This window comes from Varanus komodoensis, unplaced genomic scaffold (assembly GCF_004798865.1).
Source record: "Varanus komodoensis strain SLA01 unplaced genomic scaffold, ASM479886v1 scaffold11, whole genome shotgun sequence".
Taxonomy (NCBI): domain Eukaryota; kingdom Metazoa; phylum Chordata; class Lepidosauria; order Squamata; family Varanidae; genus Varanus; species Varanus komodoensis.
The window spans coordinates 33,531,157-33,555,396 of record NW_025335317.1 but is presented as its reverse complement, the minus strand read 5'-3'; the positions used below and the strand labels follow the sequence as shown (position 1 = coordinate 33,555,396).

The following is a 24,240-nucleotide window of genomic DNA, read 5'->3' as shown; positions in this document are numbered from 1 at the left end:
AGCAGGAACTGGCTTTAAACGCAAGCACCAGTAGCGTCTTCTTGCACAGAAGGCCCTGGAGCAAGCCTAGTGGCTGTGGGCTTAACCGCTGGAGCACAGAAGTCACTCAAAATGCCCACTAGGGGGACACACAACCCCCTTGTGTTCCTGAAGTCTCCTTGTGTGATCTGCACCTGCCCTTTCATTCATCTTGTCAAAAAACTGATCCGCTCCTTGACATCCCGGCCAAGCCCAGCCTGTGCCTCAGCAATTCTTCTAACATACGAAGTCTGAGGGACTTGTGAAAGGAAGAAGGGAAGGGCCAGGGAGTGAACGTGTTTCTCTCCCCACATATTCACTAGCCAGGGTAACATGCGATCCGTGGTTTAGGCTGGAAATGTCCGTTTTAACCATTTTGTTCTAGGGACCCGGACGACAAGCTTGCATGGCAAACACAATATGGGATTCTTGTTTAGTGGAAATGTTTGGTTTTGTGTTGTGTGTGCGCTTTTGTATAATACTAAGATGACTTGTTAGTGAAGAATAAATAGGCTGCTTTGTCAGGTTTTATAGAATTCTGTTATTTTTACTTTAACCCTGTTTCTAATATAACACAATTTAGAGCAGCCAGCTTTTTAATACCTAAATGCAGGGTGACTGTGTAGCTCCCCCTAAATTTGCTCTACCCCCCCCCCATTTCTTTTTTCTCCTTTTAACAAATAATTAAAGAACAGCTTCCAATTTAGTCTTTAAAAGGTCTGCAAACCAGATGAACTGCCTCCCTCCTTTTTGGCACTTCTTAATATCACTTGATGACTGTTTATTACCTTCAGTATCAAACATTGTACAACACTGCTTTTTAGTCTGTGGAATTTGCCTTTAATAGCAGCCGTCTCTACCCTCCATAGGTAATAAACCATTTGGTTGCTAAGTTATAGCAGAAGTTTCTCTGTAAGCCATTTTTTGAAATGCATGGGTTTTACTAGTGGCTGCCTTTTTAATCAGAGGAACCAGGACACAGACTCCTTAGCTCTTCTGATATACAAATGTGCCCTCTCTTTCACCAAGAGAATATTGTTTCGCACAGGCAAGAAACCTGCTTGCTGTGGACACATGGATAAACAGGTGTAGATGCTACACACATTGACTGTGCGCTAAGTTTGATCATGTCCAAAAACAGCTTGGAAAAAACCAAAGCAAAGTGGTCAAAATCAAGGCCACCACTTTGAGAATCCTGAATGGATGTCGAGTCTGCTTCTCTAACAAATTGAGGACTGTCTGGGAAAAACTGAAACAGTAAGCACCTTTGTGTTGCTTAGCAACGTTGTTTGGGTAGCCCTTTGTAGATATTTGGATTCTGTAACCGCTTGAAATTATCAGAAATCCCAAGAAAAGGCAATTGTAATAACTAATTACAATAACGAATATACCACATGTGCAGAAACATTGAGAAGAGACTATTTTATGTTCTCAAGGTCGCTTTCATTTTATTGTAGCAAATATGGCACTATCTCTGTTTGACTTCAGAGACCAACAAATGCTGTAACTCAGCACGCCAAAGTGTAGCCAGGACCTGAATAGTCAGCTGCTGGGAGGAAACTAGTCCTTTTCTCCTCCTCCCCAATTAACTTCCATCTCTTTTCTTAATGCCTGATAATGTTGTGTTTATGGCGCTGGTGGGTCCTTCCTAACTTGTTCTCCAAAACTGGTGGTTTGCCTTGACTGAGTTCCTTTGCACCTGGTTTGAAAGAGTCAGCATGCTGGTCATTCTCCTGAACTGTGTCACCCTGGGCATGTTCCACCCTTGTGAAGACATGGGCTGTGGCTCCCCACGCTGCAAGATTCTCCAGGTAAAGGTGCCTTTTTTCCCTTTTAACAAACAGTGTTTTACTGCCTGCTTGTCAGACCATAGTATATGGAAGGAGCCATAGTTTGTGGAAGAGAACTGGCTTTCTACACAGAAGGTCTTTGGTTCCAGTCCTGGTATTTCCATGTGAAAAACTGAAGCCATGCAAAGACGATGCTGGGCTAGATGGACAGGTGGTTTAACCTTCTATAAGGTAGTTTCCTATATTCTTTAGGCCCAGCCAGAAGGTTAGGGTACTCCTCCCTACTTCCTCCAGCCACCCCACCACAGTCCTTGTGCCATCCAACAGGATGGAGAAGCCGTGATTTATTTACGGAACATGCCTCCTCACCCTTTGAGGGCTATGCATAGGCAAAGCTTTCAGCAAAAGTAGTTCTTTTTCACATCAGAGAGGTGCTTGGGATGGGGTGATCCACCAATGGATGGAAGTTGGGAAAGGTAGGTGAAAATTAAGCTGAAGAAAAGACCCTGTGATCCTAGTAATACACCTGCAGAATGGAATCAGGAGTGAGAACTCAGCAGTGCTCAGCACTTCAAGCTTTCAAAGTGTGTGTGTGAAGAGTGAAATGTTCCTTTATTAAGATTCTGAAGAAAGAGCAGAAGTCATCAGTTCCACTTTTAGACAGTTCCAACAGAAGAGATTTTTCATAGTACAAGAATGCATTGCCAGACTGTGATAAGAAAGGACAGCTAATTCATCGTCCAGCTTATTCAGATCTTGACTTCTTGTCTAAGAAGTCATGACCCTGATTAAGGGACAGATACATACATACAGACAATTGGAGATGGCATTCTTCAGCCACTGCTGGACTTAGTAGAAATATCTGGACACTTTTCAGTACAGCTCAGCTGACTTTTTGTACTCCTGCTCTCTGAATGAAATGGCATTCTTGCCAGTCGTTCACAGTTTAAAAAGCTGGCAAGCCTACTTGTAGCAAGACATAGGAATAGTAGTATAAGTGTCATCCATGGACCAGATTGAAGCCAGGTCCTTAGACCAGGTGTGGACAGATCACCAGATGTTTGGGACTTCAGCTTCCAGATGCCCTTACCAGCATGCTCAATGATCAAAACTTCTGAAAGTTGACATTTGAAACATCTGGAGAGAGGTTTTCTGCCCACCACTGCCTAATGAGTAATCAGTTGCCACCAACACAGATGTTTGTCATTGTGTGCACCTCCTCAGCTTGCTTCTTTATCTTCCAGAGCTTTGATGACTTTATATTTGCCTTCTTTGCTGTGGAAATGATCGTCAAGATGATTGCACTAGGGATTTTCGGAAAGAAATGCTACCTGGGAGATACATGGAATCGCCTGGATTTTTTCATTGTTCTAGCTGGGTAAGTCAGACATTGGTTCTCAAACAAAAGGCTAGTTCTTGGTAACAACAGCTGAGACTAAGTAATCTCCAGCTGAGAAACAGTTGACTGTGGCCATATTACTTTGTTCTTCAATGTGGATAGAGTAACTGAACCAGGACAAACATAGAAAGTTTTCCATTGTGATATACCGATCAGAAGTTACACATTATCTAATTTTCTAGTCTTTAATTTTAGTTTTGCATGTTTTGAGAAGTACAGTAGTAATAACAAAAACCTATATGTTAATGATTATGGCCATATTTGTTTTTATTTATTCAATGCACTTCATTGCCTTTCAAGATTAGAGTTTTGAAAATCATGGTACAGATGTCTCTGAATTTTTTCATTGCGGGATGGTGTTGTTGGTGGTTACGTTAGAGATGCTACAAACATCTCACTGGACGCATCTGAAGCATTCGATAAATCTCAGCCACGATTTGTATTCCTTTGCTGGTTTTGCTTTTTTACAAACTTGATATACATTTCTGTGTTTCCTGTGCAAATGGCTTTGCAGTAATCTGCCCAGCCTGCTTGATATGAAAGACTCAAGTAGAGGTGACTTATGGAAGATAAAGGTATTTTTAGGGACCAAGAGGGCCATGGAGAGATCTCTATCTTGCAAACCAATTAAACATTTCCTGCTGGCAAGGCTGTGCACACATCCTGCCCCCACATGTCCCAAATTTTTTATATCAGCATGGAGCATCTATCTTAACACAGCTTGTTGACCTGGTTATAACACTTTACATTTCTGAATATCCAAGTTCTCGTAGAGAAGTGGGGAAATCTTTGGAAATAGAGGGACACCCTTAAGATGAGGCAAGGACAAACAGGTCCCTCATATGGCAGCTTTGGGACAGCCATTTTAAAAGAAGAAGGGTTGGAGAGAGAGAGATTGGATTCATGGGCACAGTCTATCATGGCATTCTCCTTTGCAATGCTTGTTGTGGTGTGTGGTTCCTGTTATTTTCAACAGAGTTTGTTCAGGAGAGTTCTCCAAAGGATTGTGCTTCCTGATGTTAATTAGGAAGCAGCCATAGCTCAGAGGTAGTGTTGCGAGCCAGGTTCACCCTCCATCACACTTCCTAAACATTGACCATTCTATGGCAAAAACTCTTTTATTTCACCAAAGGACTTCCAGTAAGCACAGTCAACGAAGAATGAGTCTTTGAGCATATACAGAGCAGTTTGTTGAACCCAATCTAAGAACTATTCCCCAGCTTTCTCCTTTTGAGTAGCCCTGGGGCCCATCTCTCTGGGATGTCCTTTCTGAAGGTGGGCAAGCCTCTTCTCTGTCTGCCAACCTGTTTCTCCCAACATTGCGTCATGGGGTCAAGAGTCATGCCAGGCTCAGCTTCTCCCATGTCCCCTCCCTACAGCTGTAAGTCCTGACTATTCTCAACTTCTACTTGAACAGCTTGGGAGGGTGCCCTTGAGATAAGCCCCTCCCCCTCTTCCATGTCAGCATCCAAGAATTCTGGTTCCCAGGATGTCTTGTCACTGGATGTGTCCATATCTGCCCGATCTTGCAGTGGGCATGACAAACAACTGTCCCGTTCATTCCCAACAGGTAGAGCACTTGCTTGGTAAGCAGGATCCAGGTGCAGAAAAGGATCTCAGGTGATGGGAAAGCCCCCTGCCTGAGCTCCTGCCAATCAGAAAAGATCTTACTAACCTAGATGGTCTGACGTTCTGTATCGGTATAATGTTCATCCCGACAATGGGGAAGGTGTTGCTATTGGATTTTTAGCCTGTGGGAGTCAAACATCCTGGAGTAGTCCTGCCAAGTCATGTAGATGCTTCATTCCCCTTTCTGTGCTCCCGGAGGCTGCCCTGTGTCTTCTGAGATCGCCCAGGAATTCCTGTGTGGGCGGAAGCATCCCTGGGCAGTGATCCACCATCCTGTCACTACCAGATTAGAAGAGCAACTGAATCAGTATCGTAAACAAAAGCATGACATCAACAGCAGACTCTCCCCTCACACCTGCTCCCCCCAGCCGTCCCCGCCTGCCTCACTCTCCACATGGTGTATGAGCCGCACAAATGACGCACCCTCCTGGATGGCGGCTCTCTGCGGCACTTGTAGTGTTAAGTTTTTCAGACAGCCGCAACAAAGGAATGCCACAAAACCCACTTTCCTTTGTTCCCTGCCAGCCTGTGTGCTGCTTTCCATACTGTAAGGTTTTTTGCTCCACAACTTTGGGTGGACTCAGCTGGCACTCTGCTCAAGTATTTTCTCTGGCTCCAGAAATATTGGTAGTCTCAGTTTCATGCAGATTGTCCAAATGGATGAGGTTTCAGCAAGTTTGTTTAAAGCAGGGAGGCCAGGACCCAAAAAGGGAATATTTCAGTCAAAATGTGCGTGATTGCCCTTTTGTTTTGAGGGAACCAGACCAAGTTTTTTGCCTTTCATGAAGTGTTTTTCTTTCAGAGGCACCTGGTTTAAATTAAAGGCTTTTTCTAGCACCCGAGAATCTCCTGGCTGAGGCTTGAAATCCACATGAAAAGTTCCTGGCCCACAGCCAAAAGGGTTAAGTTTCCTTGACACATAGCTTGGAGGCTCTCTCCTCACCTTCCTATTCATCAAGGGTGCCCAGAGTCTATTAGGGTTCTGCCTCTACTCCCACCCCCTGCCAGATAATTAACTGGAATTTCCTGGAATGGACCAAAGGATCCTAGAAATAAACCACAACTGCAGCATTTTTCCAGTTTAGGAAGTCAGCAGCAAGAGGTCTCCCATGCTACTAGAAGGAGCCATATTGGCTTTTTGAGGCTGTTGGGCGCTTGTAAAACTACTACTACTATTACCACTACTACTGCTACCAATAACAACTAGCATTTGATTAGCCACGTGCTTGAGAGTGTTCAGAGCATTTGCCGTCCATTATTTCAGCAAACCTTACAACAGGCTTGTAAAAGGGACCGGCACTATTATCTCCACGTTGTGACGGATGTGAGGGGAACAGCTGTGGCTGAGTGATAGGCTGGCCCACCTCCACCTCAGCTACAGGGAGGTTTGAACTGGAGACTTCTCAGCTCAGTGCACCAGATCCCTAATGTCATCTGAGCCAGGCCACAGTGAAAGCAATGTGGGAGGGCCTGCGCTTGGGAGCAAAGTTGGCTTTAGGTCTGAGGGGGCTGTGCACATGCTTCCCTGTTGTGGCGCACGGCCTAGTCCCATCCTCTCCCCGCTTCCGCCTTCCTGTCTGGTCGTTCCTTCTAGCTGCAGCGGTGAGCAAACCGGCCTAATGGAGGAGGAGGAACAGACGAATGGTAGGGTTGTTTAGACATCGCAATGCTGGCCACCCTGTGGTCAACAGAGTAGCCCCAGAAAGCAGGGTGAGCAGTGGCCGGCCCTCGGCAGCCTTCTGCTTACCCCAGGCTTACTTGGGGATCAAAGTGCCAGCGACCCAGGTCCACTCTAACACCCAGTTGAACAAACAAAGTCAAAATAAGTCTAAGTTAAGCACATGCAGATTTTTGGACCAGTTGTGTCTGTCAAATCAAATATGGGCAGAGCATCTGGGGACAGCTCACCATCAAAATGAGTTACAAATTGCTTTGCTATTTAGGAACTATGGCTTTTCTTGAGCAAGTGTGCAGTTAGAAGGGCAAATTCTCTAATTTAGATATTTAAGGGGGTTTTTTAGTGCATATGCATAGGTATGTAATAGCATATCTCAGCCCCAGGGGCAACAAAGCAGCTGCCTCTAACCTGGCCTCACACTACCTACAGATGGTGGGAGTTAGAAACATAGAAACAGAGTGAGTCTGAAGGGGTCTTCAGGGCCATCTAGTCTGAGCCCCGGCTCCAGCTGGCTCTGCTCATGACATGCCTATCAAATAGGGCAGGTGCCAGGCTGCACTAAAGAGATCTGGCATTATGGACTTCTGTAGACAGGAGATTCATAAATAAGGACATTCCTGTGTTTTATTTATTTATTTATTTTTCAATTTATATCCTGCCTTTTTCCTACAAAGGGCTCAAGGCAGCTTACATCATTCTCCTCCTCCATCTTATCCCCACAACAACAACCCTGTGAGGTAGGCTGGGCTGAGAGGCTGTGACTGGCCCAAAGTCACCCAGTGGGCTCCATGGCCGAGCGGGGACTAGAACCCAGATTGTCTGAGTCCCAGTCCCAGGCTCTTAACCACTACACCACACTGGCTCTATGGTGTTGTCCTGGTCTTGGGGGAAAAACAGCAACTACCCTTAGAATGTGGTAACCATGTACCAGCCGTCATATTAAAGCCGGGTAGTTTGTGAATCTCCTCTGGAAAGCTAGTCCCCTCTCCTTCCAGGGTATGATCCATCTGCCAAGTCCTTCTGCGCATCCGTTGGCTGTGGACAAGCGCTGAGGCTAGGCTGATGGACTGAATGTGTGGCAAGGATTGCTGAAGAAGACTTCCCACTCTTTTGATCTGCTTTATAGCTTGGAACCGATGACGACTTTTTTATTTTTAAAGACTTTTTTCTTAATTTGTTTAACAGATCAAACCCAACCCACATTTGGGATGGGATTCATGTCTGTTGAACCAAATCCCAACTGAACGTTAGGTCAGAGTATCCGTTTACATGCCTGTAGGTCAGAGCAAATATTTCAGTGGGTGCTAGGTATGTGCAGCTGAGCTAGAAAGCTACAGATAAGCTCAGCCGCCCGTGACCCTGGAGAACCCGCTGGCATCATGGTAACTCTGAGTACAGCTCAAGAGCCCTAAGTTGTCCCTGGGGAACCTTTGAAGATCGCCGAGTGTGTTTGTGCGTGCCTGTATTCCTCCACAGTATCTAGGTTGCAGTGCCCTTTTTCTCACCAGTGCACTCTGAGAGTCGCGTGCAAAGAAGACAGCCTGTAATTCTGAACATGTGCTAAGCTGGCTGAGTTGAAACCTAGCCTAGGCTTCCCTCCTAGGCTTTCACTTGGCCAATTTAGCACAGTCTAATAACATCTGCAGTGCTTTGTTCTTGCCAGGCTTTGGGGGCCCATTAGAGTGTGCTAGAAAACCCCTTCTAACATGCCTTTCAAAGGCCAGTCTGGACCAACTTTTCCTCCGGTTATCCCCAGTTTGTGCTTGGTAACGATTCTTGCCTGCAGCGTGTGAGAGCGGCAGCAGCTTGCCTGCTTCGGCAGTCGGTCCCCCAGAGGAGGAGCCAGAGTGCAAAGGGACAGGTGGCAGGGTGCTGTCTGGAAGTGCAGCGAGAGCCTGGAATTTGGGAAATGACTGCTGAGCAGGACTGCGGAGGGAGGGCTGGAACGGACGGTTTCAGGATTGCCACTGTACCAGTCCTTTTATGAGAGGTTTCCCAGAAGCTTAGGGCAATCGCTGCTTCCTTCTGCTTCGAGTTGTTCCTGCACTGAGCGGTTTGATGTGTGTACTGTGTCAGTCCGTGGTTGTGTTTGTCTGTGTATTGGTGTGTCTGCTTCCCTCTCCGGAGATTTTAAAGGGCTGGAGACCATTTTTTCAAGCCAAAATGGTATCAGGGATTGATGCTTGCATCCATTCATCCTATTTTTGTCTTTAGTATACAAGTTTTCTAGGTTTGTACTGTTTCAAAAACCCAGGAAAACTGCCTGACCTCAGGTGATAGTCAGGCAAGAAATACGCACTTGTCTCTTTCAATTCAATATTGCACTTCCTAAAAAAAAAACAGGTGAGTTTTACGTATAGCTTTAACAGGATTGTTCATCAGAGTTTACATGCAATTCCCAGTTAAGGCTGATCACAGCAACTTCACCTTTCTTCTTTCATTTCAGAAGTACTGTACAGAATTTTGGGGATCTTCCCTTCTAAGACACTGGTGTGATCAGAATTAGGGAAGTGAAATCAGGCCAGAATCTGGCTCTCTAGCACATGGCAGCCTTCTTCCTCATGCTTGGCCTTGGCCTGGAAGCAAGTCAAGCCAAGATCAAGTCCATGAGCACTCAGGACTTGAGCATCCACTAGGAACTTCTAGGAGCATCCACAGTTCTTTGTGCAAAGTGGTGAAGTACACAAAGCCCACAAGTCACATTTCTAGAAGCAGAGCTCTGGCTGGACAGCTGGTGTGTATGCAGTGTGTGTGCAAGCCAGCTTCACAGACTCACCTGGACTCTCTTCCCGCTGGATGCTCACACAAACCCTGAGTGTGAGGCAGACTCAGGGCAGAGAGAGATTGGGCCAAGGAGAACCAGATTCTTCGCACACGGTTATTCAAAATTATTCCAGTTTTACAGATAGGTGGAATCCCAGCTCCATTTCCACATGAGCTTAAACTACTCCCCATCACAAAATACTTATTATGTATCAACAGAGGTGCCTTCCCAAAGTCATTTGGCATGGGGTCACTGCACAGAAGAGGGCACAAACACATTGCCTGTGTTGAGCTCCAATCTGGGGCCAAAGATGCATTCAAGTTTCTTGTTGCAGTCACAATATTTATCTAAACAAAATTTACTGATGATAGAACATATCAGTGCATAATAGTAGTATGTGCCCTTTCTAGTCAAGGAGTTCAGTTCAACAAGGGACCTGTTTCTCTTCTAGAGGAACTGCAACTTTACCTGTTGGCCAGCAGTTCCTAGATCCTGCCTTCTGGTCACTCCTGTCTTGTTTGCTTTTAAGACTTCTTGCTTTGAGTGTCTGAACTGCTCCCATCTGGGCCCTGTCAAAAGTAATCTAGCTGACAAAGTATCAAGGTGTAAATATGAAATGAAATAACCTCTTTCCCTCTCCCCAAGTTCATTGAGTTTCTCCTTTGTTTCATCACAGAAGGCCTCTTTCTTTTCCCTTCATTGCCTAAAATAGCTCTCCTTTCTCCATTCTGTTGCCTGCTGCAAAGGGCTCAGAATCTGACGGCTTTTTCCCCTCTGTCTCTGAGCCATCAAAATAGGAATGTCGAATGAGATGGACTGCTTTGTGAGAGGGTCTCATGTGGAGGAAGGAACCAGAGCTCCACGGAAGAGCACCTGCTTTGCACACAGAGGTCCCAGGTCTGATCCTGGCATCTCTGGGCAGGGCTCAAGAAGTGCCTGCCTGAAACCCTGGAAAGCCATTGCTGCTCATCAGGGTCAACAATACTGGGCTGAATAGGCCAACAGTCTGACCCAGCGAGTGAGTTCACACAACATGACAAGCAAGCCTGCACAGTTTACCATGGTTCAATCTTTACCAGGATCTACCCAAGAGATGATCAAGTAGTTTCTACATTATCATGGTTTCCATTCTCCCTGTCCAGCCCTCCCACTGTTGTTACGTATTCCATTAGCCACTGCACCTGGGATTCAGTCTCATGCTGCGTCACTCCCTGCTGATGTTGCCTGCGCTTTCCTCATTGATCCAAACATCTGTGACCAGGTAGAGAAGGTTAGTAGAAGCTGGATGGCTGGAGCAACTCCTAGAGTGGCTATTTTTCCAGGGGGTTTTGTTGTAGTTTCGTATCAGGGCTGTGGAAGCTGTGATCCTGGGTTTGGACAACTTGGCAAGCCATGGTGGTATGGAGAAACCATAGAACATTATCTCTTAGTGCCGTTTCTAAAAGCTGAACATACCATACTGAAATACCACAACTGAGATCAGACAGTACAACAGACCAGCAATGATAAACAAAAACAAAACCCACCATGACTTGTTGTGTTGTCTGAACCCAGCCAATATAAACCTGCTTTCTACATGGACCGGTGGGTCTTCTACTGCTAGAGTTTTCTTGTGCTTTTAGAAAGGGGCTGCTTGTTCCTTCCTTTCCCTGTATTTCCATTGGTTACTTTTGAAGAACTAGGACTGATGTTGAGAGCAAGAAAGATGGCGGGCTGAGGCAAGCATTCCCACGGGGTGCCATCTGTGCCAAGATGTTGATTTAGATCTGGAAGATGAGGGACATCTCAGTAAGGTTGGGTGGCCTGCGTCAGCTCAAGGTCCCGGGATGCAACAGGAGCAGGAGGAGGGAATGATTGTCTCAAGGCTGGCCGCTTCGCTGCGCCAGACTATTTCTGGGAATGACCTGGCTGCACGGCAAGAGGGAGGTGTTGCTGGTACGAGGAACTCTAGGGTGGGGACCAGCTCTTCCCCTCAGAGCTGGACCCTGTGGCAGCACACCAGCAGAAGTGACAGCCTCAGTTGGATAAGCAGGGAGCTGGGCAGAGGCATGCTCATGACCCCGCTCCGCACGGGCTGGGACAGAGAAGAGCTTCAGGAGGTAATCGTTAGGTTGGGTTCAACAAACCGCTTTGTGCATGCTCAGAGGGCCATTCTGGGAGAGCTGCTTTCAGAAGCAATAGAGAGCGTTTTGCAAGGAAACGGCCTGCAGCTGGCATTTGTTCAAAGGAGGAATGTTAGCTCGTGACCCCTAACATCTTGTGCATTGTTATACGAGGCACAGATGGGCATGTGCTCCAGATCTCCTGAACTGTACCCTGAATCTGCAGAGCTTCCCTCTGAACTCAGCAGCCCAGCAGTTAATAGGAGTCCGTAAGGATTCACTTCCTTAGCCAACAAACAGGGAGCAGCGGGGCGGGCGGAGGTGTCTCTTTCCCTCGCCACTTCTCTGTGCATTCGTTCCCATGTCTGTGTGCTTTCTTGCAATGAAATTTTGAAGAGGGAGGAGGTAGGGCAGGAAGAGCTCCTTGACAGATGCTGATATCTCACACAGTATTTGATTTTACTGCTCCAAACACAAACCTTTGGCTTCTGCAGAAGTTCAGTAGCTTCGGCACAGCAAAGGATTTAATCAGCTTCCAGAAACTTGTTTCTGTGCTCCCCTCCTCCATCACCACTTTAATTTTCCCCATATAGCTGCAGGCAGCAGATTATACCAAAATAAGGTTTAGGGCTATGTGATGTCACTATCTGGGAAGTGCTGGGGCTTTAAAATAGTGATTACAGTTTTCAAAGAGGAAAAAAGAAAAAAAAACCCCTCAGGCACCTCAAGTCCTCCAGTTCACTCAAGTATGTGCTACCCTCACAAGCCCTCTGCAAGCTCCCAAATATTTCTGAAGTGCTGCATCTCTGAAAGAATCTGCTTTACCAGAGGAGTTCTCTCCCTGTTTCATGCTGGTTCCATCCCCTTTCTCTTCTCCCTCTTGCTCACTTCCCTCTCCTGGTCTTTCTCCCCCTCCTCTTTATTCCCTCCAGAGCACCTTTGGGGAATCCTCACAAGGGGAGGGCAAGAGGAAATCTGAACCATGTTTGGCATTATGCAAACAGGCAAGAGTTTTTTTCCTCTTCCCATCCCTACAACCAGGTGTTTGAGTGAGCCAGGCAGACTTCATTTCTGTTTTGGTTCAGCATGGCTTGGTTTCTCTAAATGCTGTAGGTAGGAGGCATGGTTGACTGACCAACAGTTTCAGCTTCTAATCACAGGGCACATTCCACAATGGAATCCAGGCCCCTGTACTTTGAGGAAGAACAAAGATGAGGCCATGAGATGGCTTTTCTGCTAATACCATCATGCTTCACCATGAAGAAGCATCTTAATTCCCTAACCCTAGCTCTTATCCTTCTGAAAACTCTGCAGGTTTCATCCCCAGGTACCTCTATGATCTTTGCCATCTTCATACAATTTATCCCTCACAAAAATGGTGGGATGTGACGGGAAAGCAAAGAAAAATTTCTCATTCCCCAAATCAAAGAACTCCATTTTCACAGTACAGCTGCACCTATCCTTCTGAAACTTTAGAACAGTTACACACAAGAAACACATGTCCTCTTTGGAGACTCCCTTGCACAAGCCCTTATGGCTATCTTTATACTATCTGGCTGATATAATCTATTTAGATAGGGCAACTGATACAGAAGTTTTCATCTGATTCTACCAGGAAATAAACAGTAATTCCCTTTAAAGGAAAATCAAAGACATGTAGCTCCCACCCCCACACCTATTTTTCTGGCACAGTGCAGCTCGTTATAACTTCAGTTGCCATCTAAATCCAACCATTAGAGAAAGGTTCTAGTGCTGTTGCTCTTTTTAATTTCCTGTGATAGTTAACAGGAAGCACAAAGCCTCAGTATTCTGAATATTGACTTGGGTTTGAAACTGAGTTAAATTACCTGCCTCTAAAATTGGTACTGGTCACCTCTAAACTGGTCCTAGCAGAAACAGGATGTTTTCCAAAGTGATCACTGTATGCACACAAAATCACAGGAGAAATTTGTGTTATGGATCTATGCCCAGGTTCTCCTAAGAACCTAGCAATGTCTCTGCCTGAATATAACCAGATGCAATGAAGGCTTTTACATCAGGAGAGAACTGCCCTTCAAGGGTGAACTTTCTTGCAGAGAGAAAATATTTCCACCAGCTACAGAAAGTCCATGCTGCAATAGTTGATCTAGGCCTGGCAAAGTCCCCTTCTGTATGCAGCAGGATTTGAATCTGAGAAGATATTCCATGAATTGTTTCTTCTTTCATTTTGGTTTGTAATAAGAATGGAAGACCAGCACTGAGCAGAGACTGTTCATTCGCATTACAAATGTTTCTTTTCCACATTCTGTCTGAAGAACAATCGGTTGTTCACAGAAGCAGTGCTGAGAAAGACTTGAGGCTCACACATGGAGATGCACTAAGACTGCTCCCTGATGTCAGGGGCCTCTAATGACATGGAAATACTGCTTTCTTCCAAAGTTTTACTATATAGGGCTGAGCCCAAATCGCTGAAACAAAGTGTTCCTGCTTGTAGTGGGAGAGGCAAATTGTTTTGCTAATGCCCCCCTCACACTTTCCCACTGCCAGTGTGTGTTACTGATGCTATTAGGGATTTTCCTCTCTGAGTTTGCTGAGTACCATGATCAATATCAGAATTTACTCCAGAATTAGAATACATAAGGGAATGTGGCTGCTGGAACTAAAGAGAGATAGAAAAAATTTTCTTGCTAGAAGTGGTGAAATGTGATGGCCTGCAAAGGGGTAGATTGTATGTTTCATAGGGTGTGTTGTGGCAGATAATTGCCACAGAAGCCCAGCTTAACCTAAGTAACTCCTAGATGGAGGGTTCCTTGGACTACCAATCCAGAGATACTGTGCAAATATTCCATCTTTTTCTCAGTGTAATTTTTGTGGAAAACACAGAAGAAGCAATGGGAAAACACAACAGGGTTACTAATAGAAGGCCACAGCATCTGGACTCTTCTATGCATGAATCAGGGTTACCACATGAGAATAGCCTCATCCGGAAGACCCCTCATTTATAGTGGCCAGATTGAGCATATCTGATCCCATTTTGAAATTTGGGCCATCTTTCCTCCCCTTTTCACATGCCCATCAAGTCCAGACTTCTGTTCCATTCCAAAATTTGGAGGGCTTCTCCTAGCATGGAGACCCAGGGACCTCTGAATTGAAGATACTCAATATGGGATTGTACTAGACCCAGAAGCATGTGCTCAGAAGAAGCTAACCAAGAATAATATTTAATATTCGCATGGGTTGATTGGGTTTGGGGTGGGTTAAATTCTGCCGCTCTGCAGAGCTTCTGTACAGGGCAAGAAGCCTCATGCTCAGGGTCTCACTCCAAGAATCAAACTGGGCTTGTGGAAATTCATTATTGGCCATGCTTCCTGGAGATCTTGGGAGCTACAGCCCACATATTTGGAAGGAACTGTGTTAGGGAAGGGTGATTTAAGAAGTCTGCTCTGTATGCCCTTGGGCTTCTTAAAAAAATATTGCCTTGCCATATAGATTGCCCAGACTGAACTGTAGGAGAAGGAAATATATATTTGTGACAGTGTAATGCAATTATTAGTGCTGCTCACTGAGGGTGTAATATTTTGCCATGCATCCCTCTTATTATAGCTAGACTAGTTGGAGATGAAAAAGAATAGAGCCATATTATCAGATATCATTCTTTTTAAAATACAGCTCTCACTAAAACGGAACTGGACATAACAATGAGAAATTTTGATGAATCACATAATCACGGTCCTTTATTTCAAAGGAATTTTGAGAAAGGATATTGAAAGAGGAGTTGAAGGTTAACAGGAGTTGGGAGACAGACCTTTGCCACCAAAAGAAGAATATAATTGCATCATCTAAATATGTAAAATCCTGAAGTATACTTATGTGAATACTTACATTCCAAAGTATGCAGAATTATTAATACTACAGTGTTCCTTAGCACTGCTGAATATCCATGGCAGAATTATGGTGCGTTCTGACTTGCTGTCTTTTTGCAATTTTATTTGTGGCTTCTTCAGCCATGATTGCTGTTATGCTTCTTCTGAAACGCACGCACGCATGCATGCACGCATGCACGCACAAACGGAGAGACAGAAGAAAAGGTGCCGTGCAGAAAGACAAGAAGTCCACACCCATGCACACAGAAGATTGCTGATAAATTACTAGATGTCATTACATCTGAAATCCAAGCACATGTTGAAAATCTATCTTTGGAGTATATGATTTCAAGGTAACTCTTTAGGTCTTTCATTGTGGCAATTTAGCTCTTGAATGAGACATCTTAATCAAAAATGTGATCGAAAGAGCCATTTTGGCCAATGGTCAAATGAACCCAATTCCCTTAAAGCCTAAATACCACCTTTTAAAGCATCACTTGGTGTTTTGAAGCAACTCTGAGCATGTAATGAGAATTCGATTTCATCATTTAACTTTCCCCCCTGAAATCCATCTCTGCCCTGGATTCAGAATCCACAGTCATTTTCTTCAGTCTAGAATCTTGGGGTTCCTAATTGGAGATCATCAGTAAGGTTGGAAACGCTACTATTAACAGTCTTGGGTCAATACAGAACATCTTGCATGTGTTCTAGAGCCCAGTCTGTGGTCACATGAGGCAATGGTGGATCAATGCCTGAGTGATCTACATGTGCATATTATGACATGCCTCAGAGACACGCCAGATCCATAGAAGGTGTGCAAGAGATCTCTTTGGCACACATACAATGTGAACGGTGTTTCTCGAAGGTAGAAAGCTCAAAAACAGCCAGCTTGCTTATTTATTTATTTATTTATTTATTTAAAATATTTCTATGCCGCCCCATTCACAAAAAGCCTCGGGGTGGCTTACAAAACAGAATAATTCACACAATTAACCTTAAAAATTTTGGAGACATTTCGGCACAGTATAAAACCCAATATAAAACCTAATAAATAATCAATTAACAATTAAAGTAACTTTTAAATAAAAAGGTCTTGGCCTGGCACCAAAAAACAAATAACGACGGCACCAGGCGGACCTCTCTGGGGAGCGCATTCCATAGGTGGGGCGCCACCGCAGAGAAGGCCCTCCTCTGGGTACTCACCCTCCTAATATCCTTCACAGAGGGCTCCTGGAGAAGGGCCTCCTCCGCTGATCTCAGGGGGTGGGAGGGCATATATGGATGCAAGCACTTCTTTAGATAACCAGGTCCCAAGCCATTGAGGGCTTTATAGGTGAGAACCAACACCTTGAATTGGGCCCGGATTTCAATGGAGACCAGTGAAGCTGACGGAGAACTGGGGTTATATGAGAACAACGCCCAGTCCCCGTCAGCAACCTGGCAGCTCCGTTTTGCACCAATTGAAGTATCCGGACCGTCTTCAAGGGCAGCTCCACGTAGAGCGCGTTACAGAAGTCTAATCGTGAAGTTACCAATGCATGTGTCACTGTTGCCAGGCAGTTGTCCTTCAGGTAAGGATGCAGCTGATGGATCAGCCGAAGCTGAAGGAAAGCGCTCCTCGCCACCGCCGTCACCTGAGCTTCTAATGACAGCTCTGAGTCGAGGAGCACTCCCAAGCTGTGAACCCTGTCCCTAAGAGGGAGTGCTACCCCATTCAGGACAAGGTCCAGATCCCCCACCCCGAAGCCCGAACCACCTACCAACAGGGCCTCCATCTTGTCTGGATTGAGCTTCAGTTTATTGACCCTCATCCAGCCCATTACCTTGGCCAGGCACCGGTTCAGTACAGCCACTGCCTCACCTGGATTGGTTGAAAACGAGAGGTAGAGCTGGGTATCATCAGCGTACTTATGACCTCTCCCAGTGGTTTCATGTAGATGTTGAATAGAAAGGGGGACAAAATGGACCCCTGCGGAACCCCGTGGCATAACTGCCATGGTGCAGAGCCATAGTCCCCCAGCACCACCTTCTGGAATTGGCCATTGAGATAGGAGTAGAACCATTGCAAAGCAGTGCCTCCAGCTCCCAATCCTGCTAGCCTATCCAGAAGGATACCATGGTCGATGGTATCGAAAGCCGCCAAGAGGTCCAGAAGAACCAACAGGGACGCACTCCCCCTGTCTTTCTCCCTGCACAGGTCATCATACAGGGTGACCAAGGCAGATTCAGCACCATACCCGGGGCTGAAGCCGGACTGAAATGGGTCCAGATAATCAGTTTCATCCAAGAGTGCTTGGAGTTGTCCCGCCACCACCCACTCCAACACCTTGCCCAGAAACGGGATGTTGGCCACTGGTCTATAATTAGTGGCCATCTCTGGATCCAGGGATGCCTTCTTTAGGACTGTATGTCTTTAGGCATACAGTTCCTTTCCACCAAAAAGTCACCAAATAATGGTTGTGAAGTAATCAAAATTACACCATTTGATGCCTAAATAGATAAAATACCAAACTTTCTAAAGTAATTTATACTTCTGTGATCATTTCACAAGCCTGGATCAAGAGTAGAGAAGGATGTTAGCAAAATAAGTAAAAAGTGATGGAATCAAGTCCAGTTATAATCTCACAGTTGCTTCAAAACACCAAGTGATATCTTTTTCAAAGATATTGTTTGGGCCTTAAGAGAATTTAGTCTGACCATTTGGGTTAAGATGCCTCATTCATGAGCCACACCCTTCAAAGCCACAATTAAATACCCTAAATAAAGTCACCTTAAAAAATCTTAGAGCTGAAGGACAAGTTTCTCTATGTGTGCTTGGATTCCAGATATAACAACATGCAACTGATTTAGAAAAGTTCTTTTTGGAGGTTGTATAGAAGAAGTGTAATGCTTAGGAGGGAATTGTCAGTGGCCAAGTTATGCAGCCAAGCAAGTCAGTGCCTCAACGAAAGACATAATGAAAGAAAGGCAGGATATAAATGGGGCTACATAAGCAGAATAAGTACCAGTTTTTGCAGGGCCCTCATATTTGTCATCCCTTTCAGATCATTCCCAGATTTTGATGAATTAGATTTAAATGGAGCTGTGAAGGAACAGTACTTTCCTCTGTGTTTGCATTTGCTTCAGTTTTGGGAGGTTCTGGGATTAAGTATATGTGTGTGTGTGTGTGATAAATTTGTGAGTGTGTTAGTTTTGGACAAAGGTTTAGAGGTCAAACTTTTACTTAGACTGTAGAGCTCAGGCAGTTGCTTGGGAAATCAGGAAATTATAAGGATCAATACAAAGTCAGAGGAAGAGGGAGTAAGTTTCAAAGTCAGGAAACAGAAGCTGAGTTTGCAGAAATGAACAGGAAGCTACCCTCCTGATGGGTTAAAGTTGGGGAGTGGAAAAACCGATTTAAAGAGATAAAAGCCTAAGGCTAAAAGGCAGTGGAAAGTTTGGAGGAAAGAAAGGAAGAAGCCCAGAGCCAAAGAGGAAAGAGTCAACTGCTGGAACTGGAAGAACTGACTGAGAAAGCTGAGCCAGTGACTATAAAGTATGGTATAGGTAAGAGGCCTGGATAAGATACAGACACAGTCTAGTGAGATTGACTGGATGCCTCTATCCCAGGTTCTTTTATTGCCCTATTGCTCACATGGTTTCTGTGCTATGTTTGTGTATCTGCTCAGATACACTTTTTCTAACCACGTCTTCTGTAAAACATTATTTGGATCTTGGTGGTGTCTTTCTGGGAAGGGGTTACCCGCACTGTATTTGGTAGCCAGCTCCTACTTTGCATAAAATAGATCCCTGAGACCCAGAGGATTTTAAGGCTTAATTGGTGGAAGCAGCCCAGAAATGGGGCAAGGGGAGTGACTTTCACCTGGTGGAAGCCTTTGAAAAGAGTTAGCTGTCTTTAGATCCTTCCTTTCATCCCCAACCCACATTATCTTTCTTTCCCAGCTGTTCCTCTTTTCCTTCCCTCAATGCACAGTGTATTGAGTATTTCGTGTCCTAGTAAGAGGGCAGAGCAAGTGCCTTAGCTAAAAGAGAGCCACAGTTAAATAATGAAACAAAGAACTCCGAAACGAGGTAATTAAACTGTTTAGGTGAAGCCTTCATCAAGCTGCATGTGTCCTGTGGCTGGGCAATCATCTATGCAAATGTTTCTGGCCATCGACACACACAATTACCCAGTGTGCAATGGTAGCTGCCTTCCTTTTGCGTGCAAATTGTGTCTGTGCAACTGCCTGTCTGACATTTCTGGAACACCATCCTTCAGTGCAAGCCAAAGAGTCTGAGCCTGCCAGCTGCTGGATAGGAAGTGCAACAGCTGGAGGGGGGAATGGTGGGAAAGTGTGGTGTGCGTCTGCCTATGCATAGGTTGAGAGCTACTGTAACTTGCTTGCCTAGATTGCTAAATGCATTTTCCATACCAGCGCCCCCTTTACTCTTCCTGAAGAAAATATTAATTGTGGCAGAAAAGCTACTGCTGCTTGATCTGTCCTTTAATTTTCAAGAAATGTTACACACATGAATGAACATGGCTATACCATTGTGATACTGACAGGTCGCAATCTCTCATCTGAATCCAGATTCTTACACTGACCCATATTGGTTGCTTGAACAAACAAGTCAAAGGATCGCAGCAAGTGATCAGAGCGGTTTCCCCTGATCTCCACCTTTCTCCCCTGTCTTGTACTTCTGACATCACCAGGCATTCTCTAGAATGCCGACACATTCCTAGATTCGCTTTAGCTCATGGCCAGGTTGAGAAAGGAAAAATTGGATTTGGGGCAGGAGGAGGTCATAATGGTGATGGAACTGTGCTCGTCTTTCAAGATTCATTAGTAATTGGTTTTAAAATGTAGTATCCTTTTCAGAGAAGTAGGTATTTATGGGATTGTTCCATAAATATTAACAAGAAACATTCTGAAAACATATACATTCACAAACATATGTTTTCATGCATCTAAAGATAAATATATACTAGAGTGGGAAAATCTGGAATGCATCTTATTTCTAGAAGTTGCCATCATAACTTAAAGTCCAGTTCATGTTTACATGGAAATAAATTGTACTGAGTTCAAAGGGGTTTACTGTCAGGTAAATGGGCATAAGATTGCATGTGAACAGAGTGATCTGTGGGGCCAGGGAATGAGTATCTATGGGGACAGAACCACCACTTCCTATGTGCTGCTGAATTTGTGTTACCAGGGCTGAAGAGGGAAGGGGAGGCTTATTTCTGTTCCCACTCCACAACTTTTCCTCCCCATTGCTTCCTATTGGTGGGAAATAAACTATTCCAGCTCCAGGGCTGGCTCAGTTTTTCTCCCATTCTGGAGCACAGTGTGGGGACTTTGCCCCCAGAAACACCTTTCTGCCCTCCATCTGTGTTATAATGCCAGAAGAGCTGCAATGACAGTCAGAAGAGGTAGTTGAGAGTAGAACTCCTCTCCCTGTAGGCCTCCCTTTCCATTAGCACAGAGAGAGATCCGCTAAAGCAGGGGTCTCAAACTCAGCTTCCCTGGGGGCCGCTGGAAGTAGAGGCTGGGTGAGGCTGGGCCGCATCGAGTATTCCACCCCCGCGGTGGTGGTGGGCTGCTCATCCGGAGGCCGGTCCGGGCGCCACCAGCACTTTGAAGGCCGCAGGGCCTCTCCCCCGTGCCCCACCCGGCCCAGCAAGTGGCCCGCGAGCCGTGAGTTGGAGACCCCTGCGCTAAATGCATGGGGTGACAGCAGTTCAGGCATTGGTCCTCGCCCCAGCAGGATGCAGGCCCTCCAGTGTCTTCTGTGCAGTTAATAGGATCCTGATAACTGAACACTTTTCAAGATAGAGGGATGATTACAAGCAGCTACCTGTGCTGAGGATGCAATTTTGCATCATGCCCCACTTTCTAGATGGTTGCCATTATTATTCAAGTGTTTTTTGGACTGCAGCATGTCTTAAAAGTTAGGGAGCCTAATCTAGCTATGTCCAAGCGCATGCTTTGGGGTAGTGGGTATGATATGAAAGCATCCAATGACTTTTGTAATTTGCTGTTATGGCTAGGGATGCCAGTGGAATCTGTAACAGATTCAACTGGATTTGGATTTTTACAATCTGACCTGCAGATTCTGCACTGGACTGGCTTTTTCTGAGTCATGCAGGTTCCACAGACTTGCAAACCATTTCTGTTAAAGAAGGGGGGTTGTGCACATTCACATATGTTTTAATGTTCACTCATGCTAATGTGCACCTGCACCAGTGGAACAGCATTCTCATACTTCCCTAAAAAGGATTCCCTTTTGACAGTGAGCAGAGAATGGAATGCAAGATGCCTGACAATCGGCAAAACACAGATGGAATGGATTTAACCAAATCTCTACATCTCTAATTATGACATCACAATGCATGTGGGGAGGAGAAGAGATTTACAAAGTCCCTACACAAATAATAGTTAAGACCAGAATGTCACCATGTGAGCTGTTGGATTCAGTGTCAGACCAGGGCTGATGTAGCTACAGTTGGCCTGTCTGTGTGGGAACATGCCCCCAATTCCAGCTGGAAAAATACATAGAGCTGCCAGGTTCTCCGTCCTTATCTGCGCTGCTGCTCACTATGTTGATTCCCCCTGCAAGGACATGAAGCATGAGATTCCTTGCCCTCTTAATGAGTACCAGGTAATGGCCGCTGCCTGGTTGATAGTTGCCAGTGGCAAAGCCTTCAGGATCCATGAACAAGTTTCTCTCTACTTTTCCAGAGATAATTCCATAAAAATACCTGTAAATCATCACCTTTCTACCTCCTGATTGCTTAATGCCCTCATCCACTGATTGCTCTGGTTTGTAGATAGTAAGGATCCATGACATCCAGCCCAGAAAATCTTATGGAGTTCTTTGAGGGTGTCGGGATGTAAGGTAGATCCTTCTGTTAGAAAAGGTTAAAAGGGAGCTCTGGGTTTTGTTTTGTTTTTTTATAAATCACCTCCCTGGGGATGGAGCAGGTACAGACTGGGTGTGTGCTGCCCTAGGGAAGGTACTGGCAGGATCTTTCCTTCCTGTGTGTGATTTCTAATTTGCATGGCGAAAGTCCCAATTGTAGACACATGGCCACGAGGGGCTGAACTGACTGTTCCACCTTGATTGCAATCAGCATTCATATACTTCCACAGGCAACTCTCTCTAACCAGCACCACCTGTACTTGCATCCAAACATCCTACAAAAAAACAACTTCACACAAACAAGTCTGTTCCATCTCCTGACTCAAGCCCAGTTTCGTCCTGCTTTACCAGATACACCCTACCTGGAACTCTCTTCAGCTCAGAGAGCCATCTTGTGGCTGATTCACATGAAACATGCAAAGATAATCGTTGCATGTATTGGCTACTGACACTTCCGAGTTCATCAGGGTGGCATGTGTCCACTACAAATGAATTTAGGGTTGATACTGCTTGAAATGTCATGGCTTTCCTTCCCAAAATTCTGGGAATTCTAGTTCACTGAGGGTCCTCAGAATACTTTGAGAGTCCTGCAAGGCCTGCTCATAAAACTATAATTTAAACTGCACTGTAATTGGGTCCTCTCAATGTGGAAACACAGTTGAGAAGATATTGAGAAGAAGAACTGGAAAACCATCTTTATTGGAGGCAATGACAAATAAATATTGGGAATATAGCACTGCTGGCATTTTTCTCCTACATAGTTCCTCAACTTAGTACCTTCTAGACATTGTGGAGTTCAACTCCCTTCAGCCCAAAACAGTATGGCCAATGGTTAGGGATGCTGGAGATGGCAAACCAAAACATCTGGAGGGTACTGAGTTGGGAAAGGCTGCTCTAACCTCATGTGCCTTCCAAATTCTCCTGCATCTAGGATGTTTCCGATCCCCATGTGGCATGCCCATATATCCTCCTGCTGCACCAACTGCCAGCAACATCTGCAGAAGAATTCTGTGTCTACAGGATTATGGCAGTTTCTTTTTCACAAATGTTGGCATTTAACGTTCTCCAACTTCACACCTTTTCCCGTTTTCCCTGGAGCAGTTATTTTATGCATATGCAGAAACTATTCATAAACGTCCAATCAGCACAAAATGAACTGCTCTGATTTCGCTTTGTATGCAACTTGAATGTTTGCAGATCTCTTGATGTTAGTAGTTTGGTTGGCCTCTTCTTTCCTGAGCTCATAATATAAGCTTTACATTTTCCGTCTTTTGATTCTTTGAGAAGGCTTCATAGAATTTAAGGGTGCTTCTGCAAACGTGCAAAACTTGCTGCAAATGTGGTTTACTATTCTAGTGCTCTATACGAAGGATGGGAAATCGTTAAAACAACAACGAATGGGTATGTGCATCAAAGCACATGGCTTCTCGCACCATTTTTATCCCCGTGTCCTTGTGGATTACACTGTCGATCCTCATCATGCAATGATCTATCTTCAAAGTGGGGAGGCAGCCAAGAGGTGGGTGCTGTGTATGAGCAGTGTGTCCACTGTGGGTATTAGATGAACCAATGGCTATATCCAACCCTTCCAGCATCTCTGGGCAAGACTTAAGTCTTTCTCATGAAAGGCTTCTGATCCCCCCTGTGGCTTTGACAGCAGATAAGTGCTCCTTTGCTATTCTCAGTTTTCCTACTGTGGTATTGCCATGACCCATCCCTCCCCTCCCCTCCCCTCCCCTCTCCATGTGTGTATTGATCTGCTGCTGCCTGTCAGATTTTCTTTGACATTTTGGGCTTCAAATTGGGAAGGAGAACCTATGAGCCTTCCAGATGCTGTTGCACTACAATCTCCATCATCCCTGGCCACTGGCCATACTGACTGGGGCTGTTGGAAGTAGGAGTCCCAACAGTTTCTCTGCTGCTGACTTATGGGTGGCACTACAGTGACAACATCTATTTTTCATTGTAGTAACTTGGACAGACTTTGAATTTAATAAGCCTGCCTCTGGCCTCAAAAGATCTTTTAAAACATGGTGCAGAAGTGCTAGGCACCTGTTAGCTACCCCTGAGCCACACCATCTCTTGGGTGCCTCCCATGGGTAACAGAAGGACAAG

The 24,240-nt window shown here is 45.2% G+C and overlaps 1 protein-coding gene across 1 annotated transcript in view; it reads left to right on the top strand.

Annotated features, from left to right (window-relative positions):
- Nucleotides 1–24,240, top strand: part of CACNA1G (calcium voltage-gated channel subunit alpha1 G) — a 385,442-nt gene that overhangs the window by 178,835 nt on the left and 182,367 nt on the right. Inside the window, exons 2-3 of the mRNA XM_044420034.1 lie at nucleotides 1,718–1,829; nucleotides 3,053–3,186. Of these exons, the coding sequence (XP_044275969.1) occupies nucleotides 1,718–1,829; nucleotides 3,053–3,186 (246 nt within the window). The remainder of the gene's footprint in view (nucleotides 1–1,717; nucleotides 1,830–3,052; nucleotides 3,187–24,240) is intronic.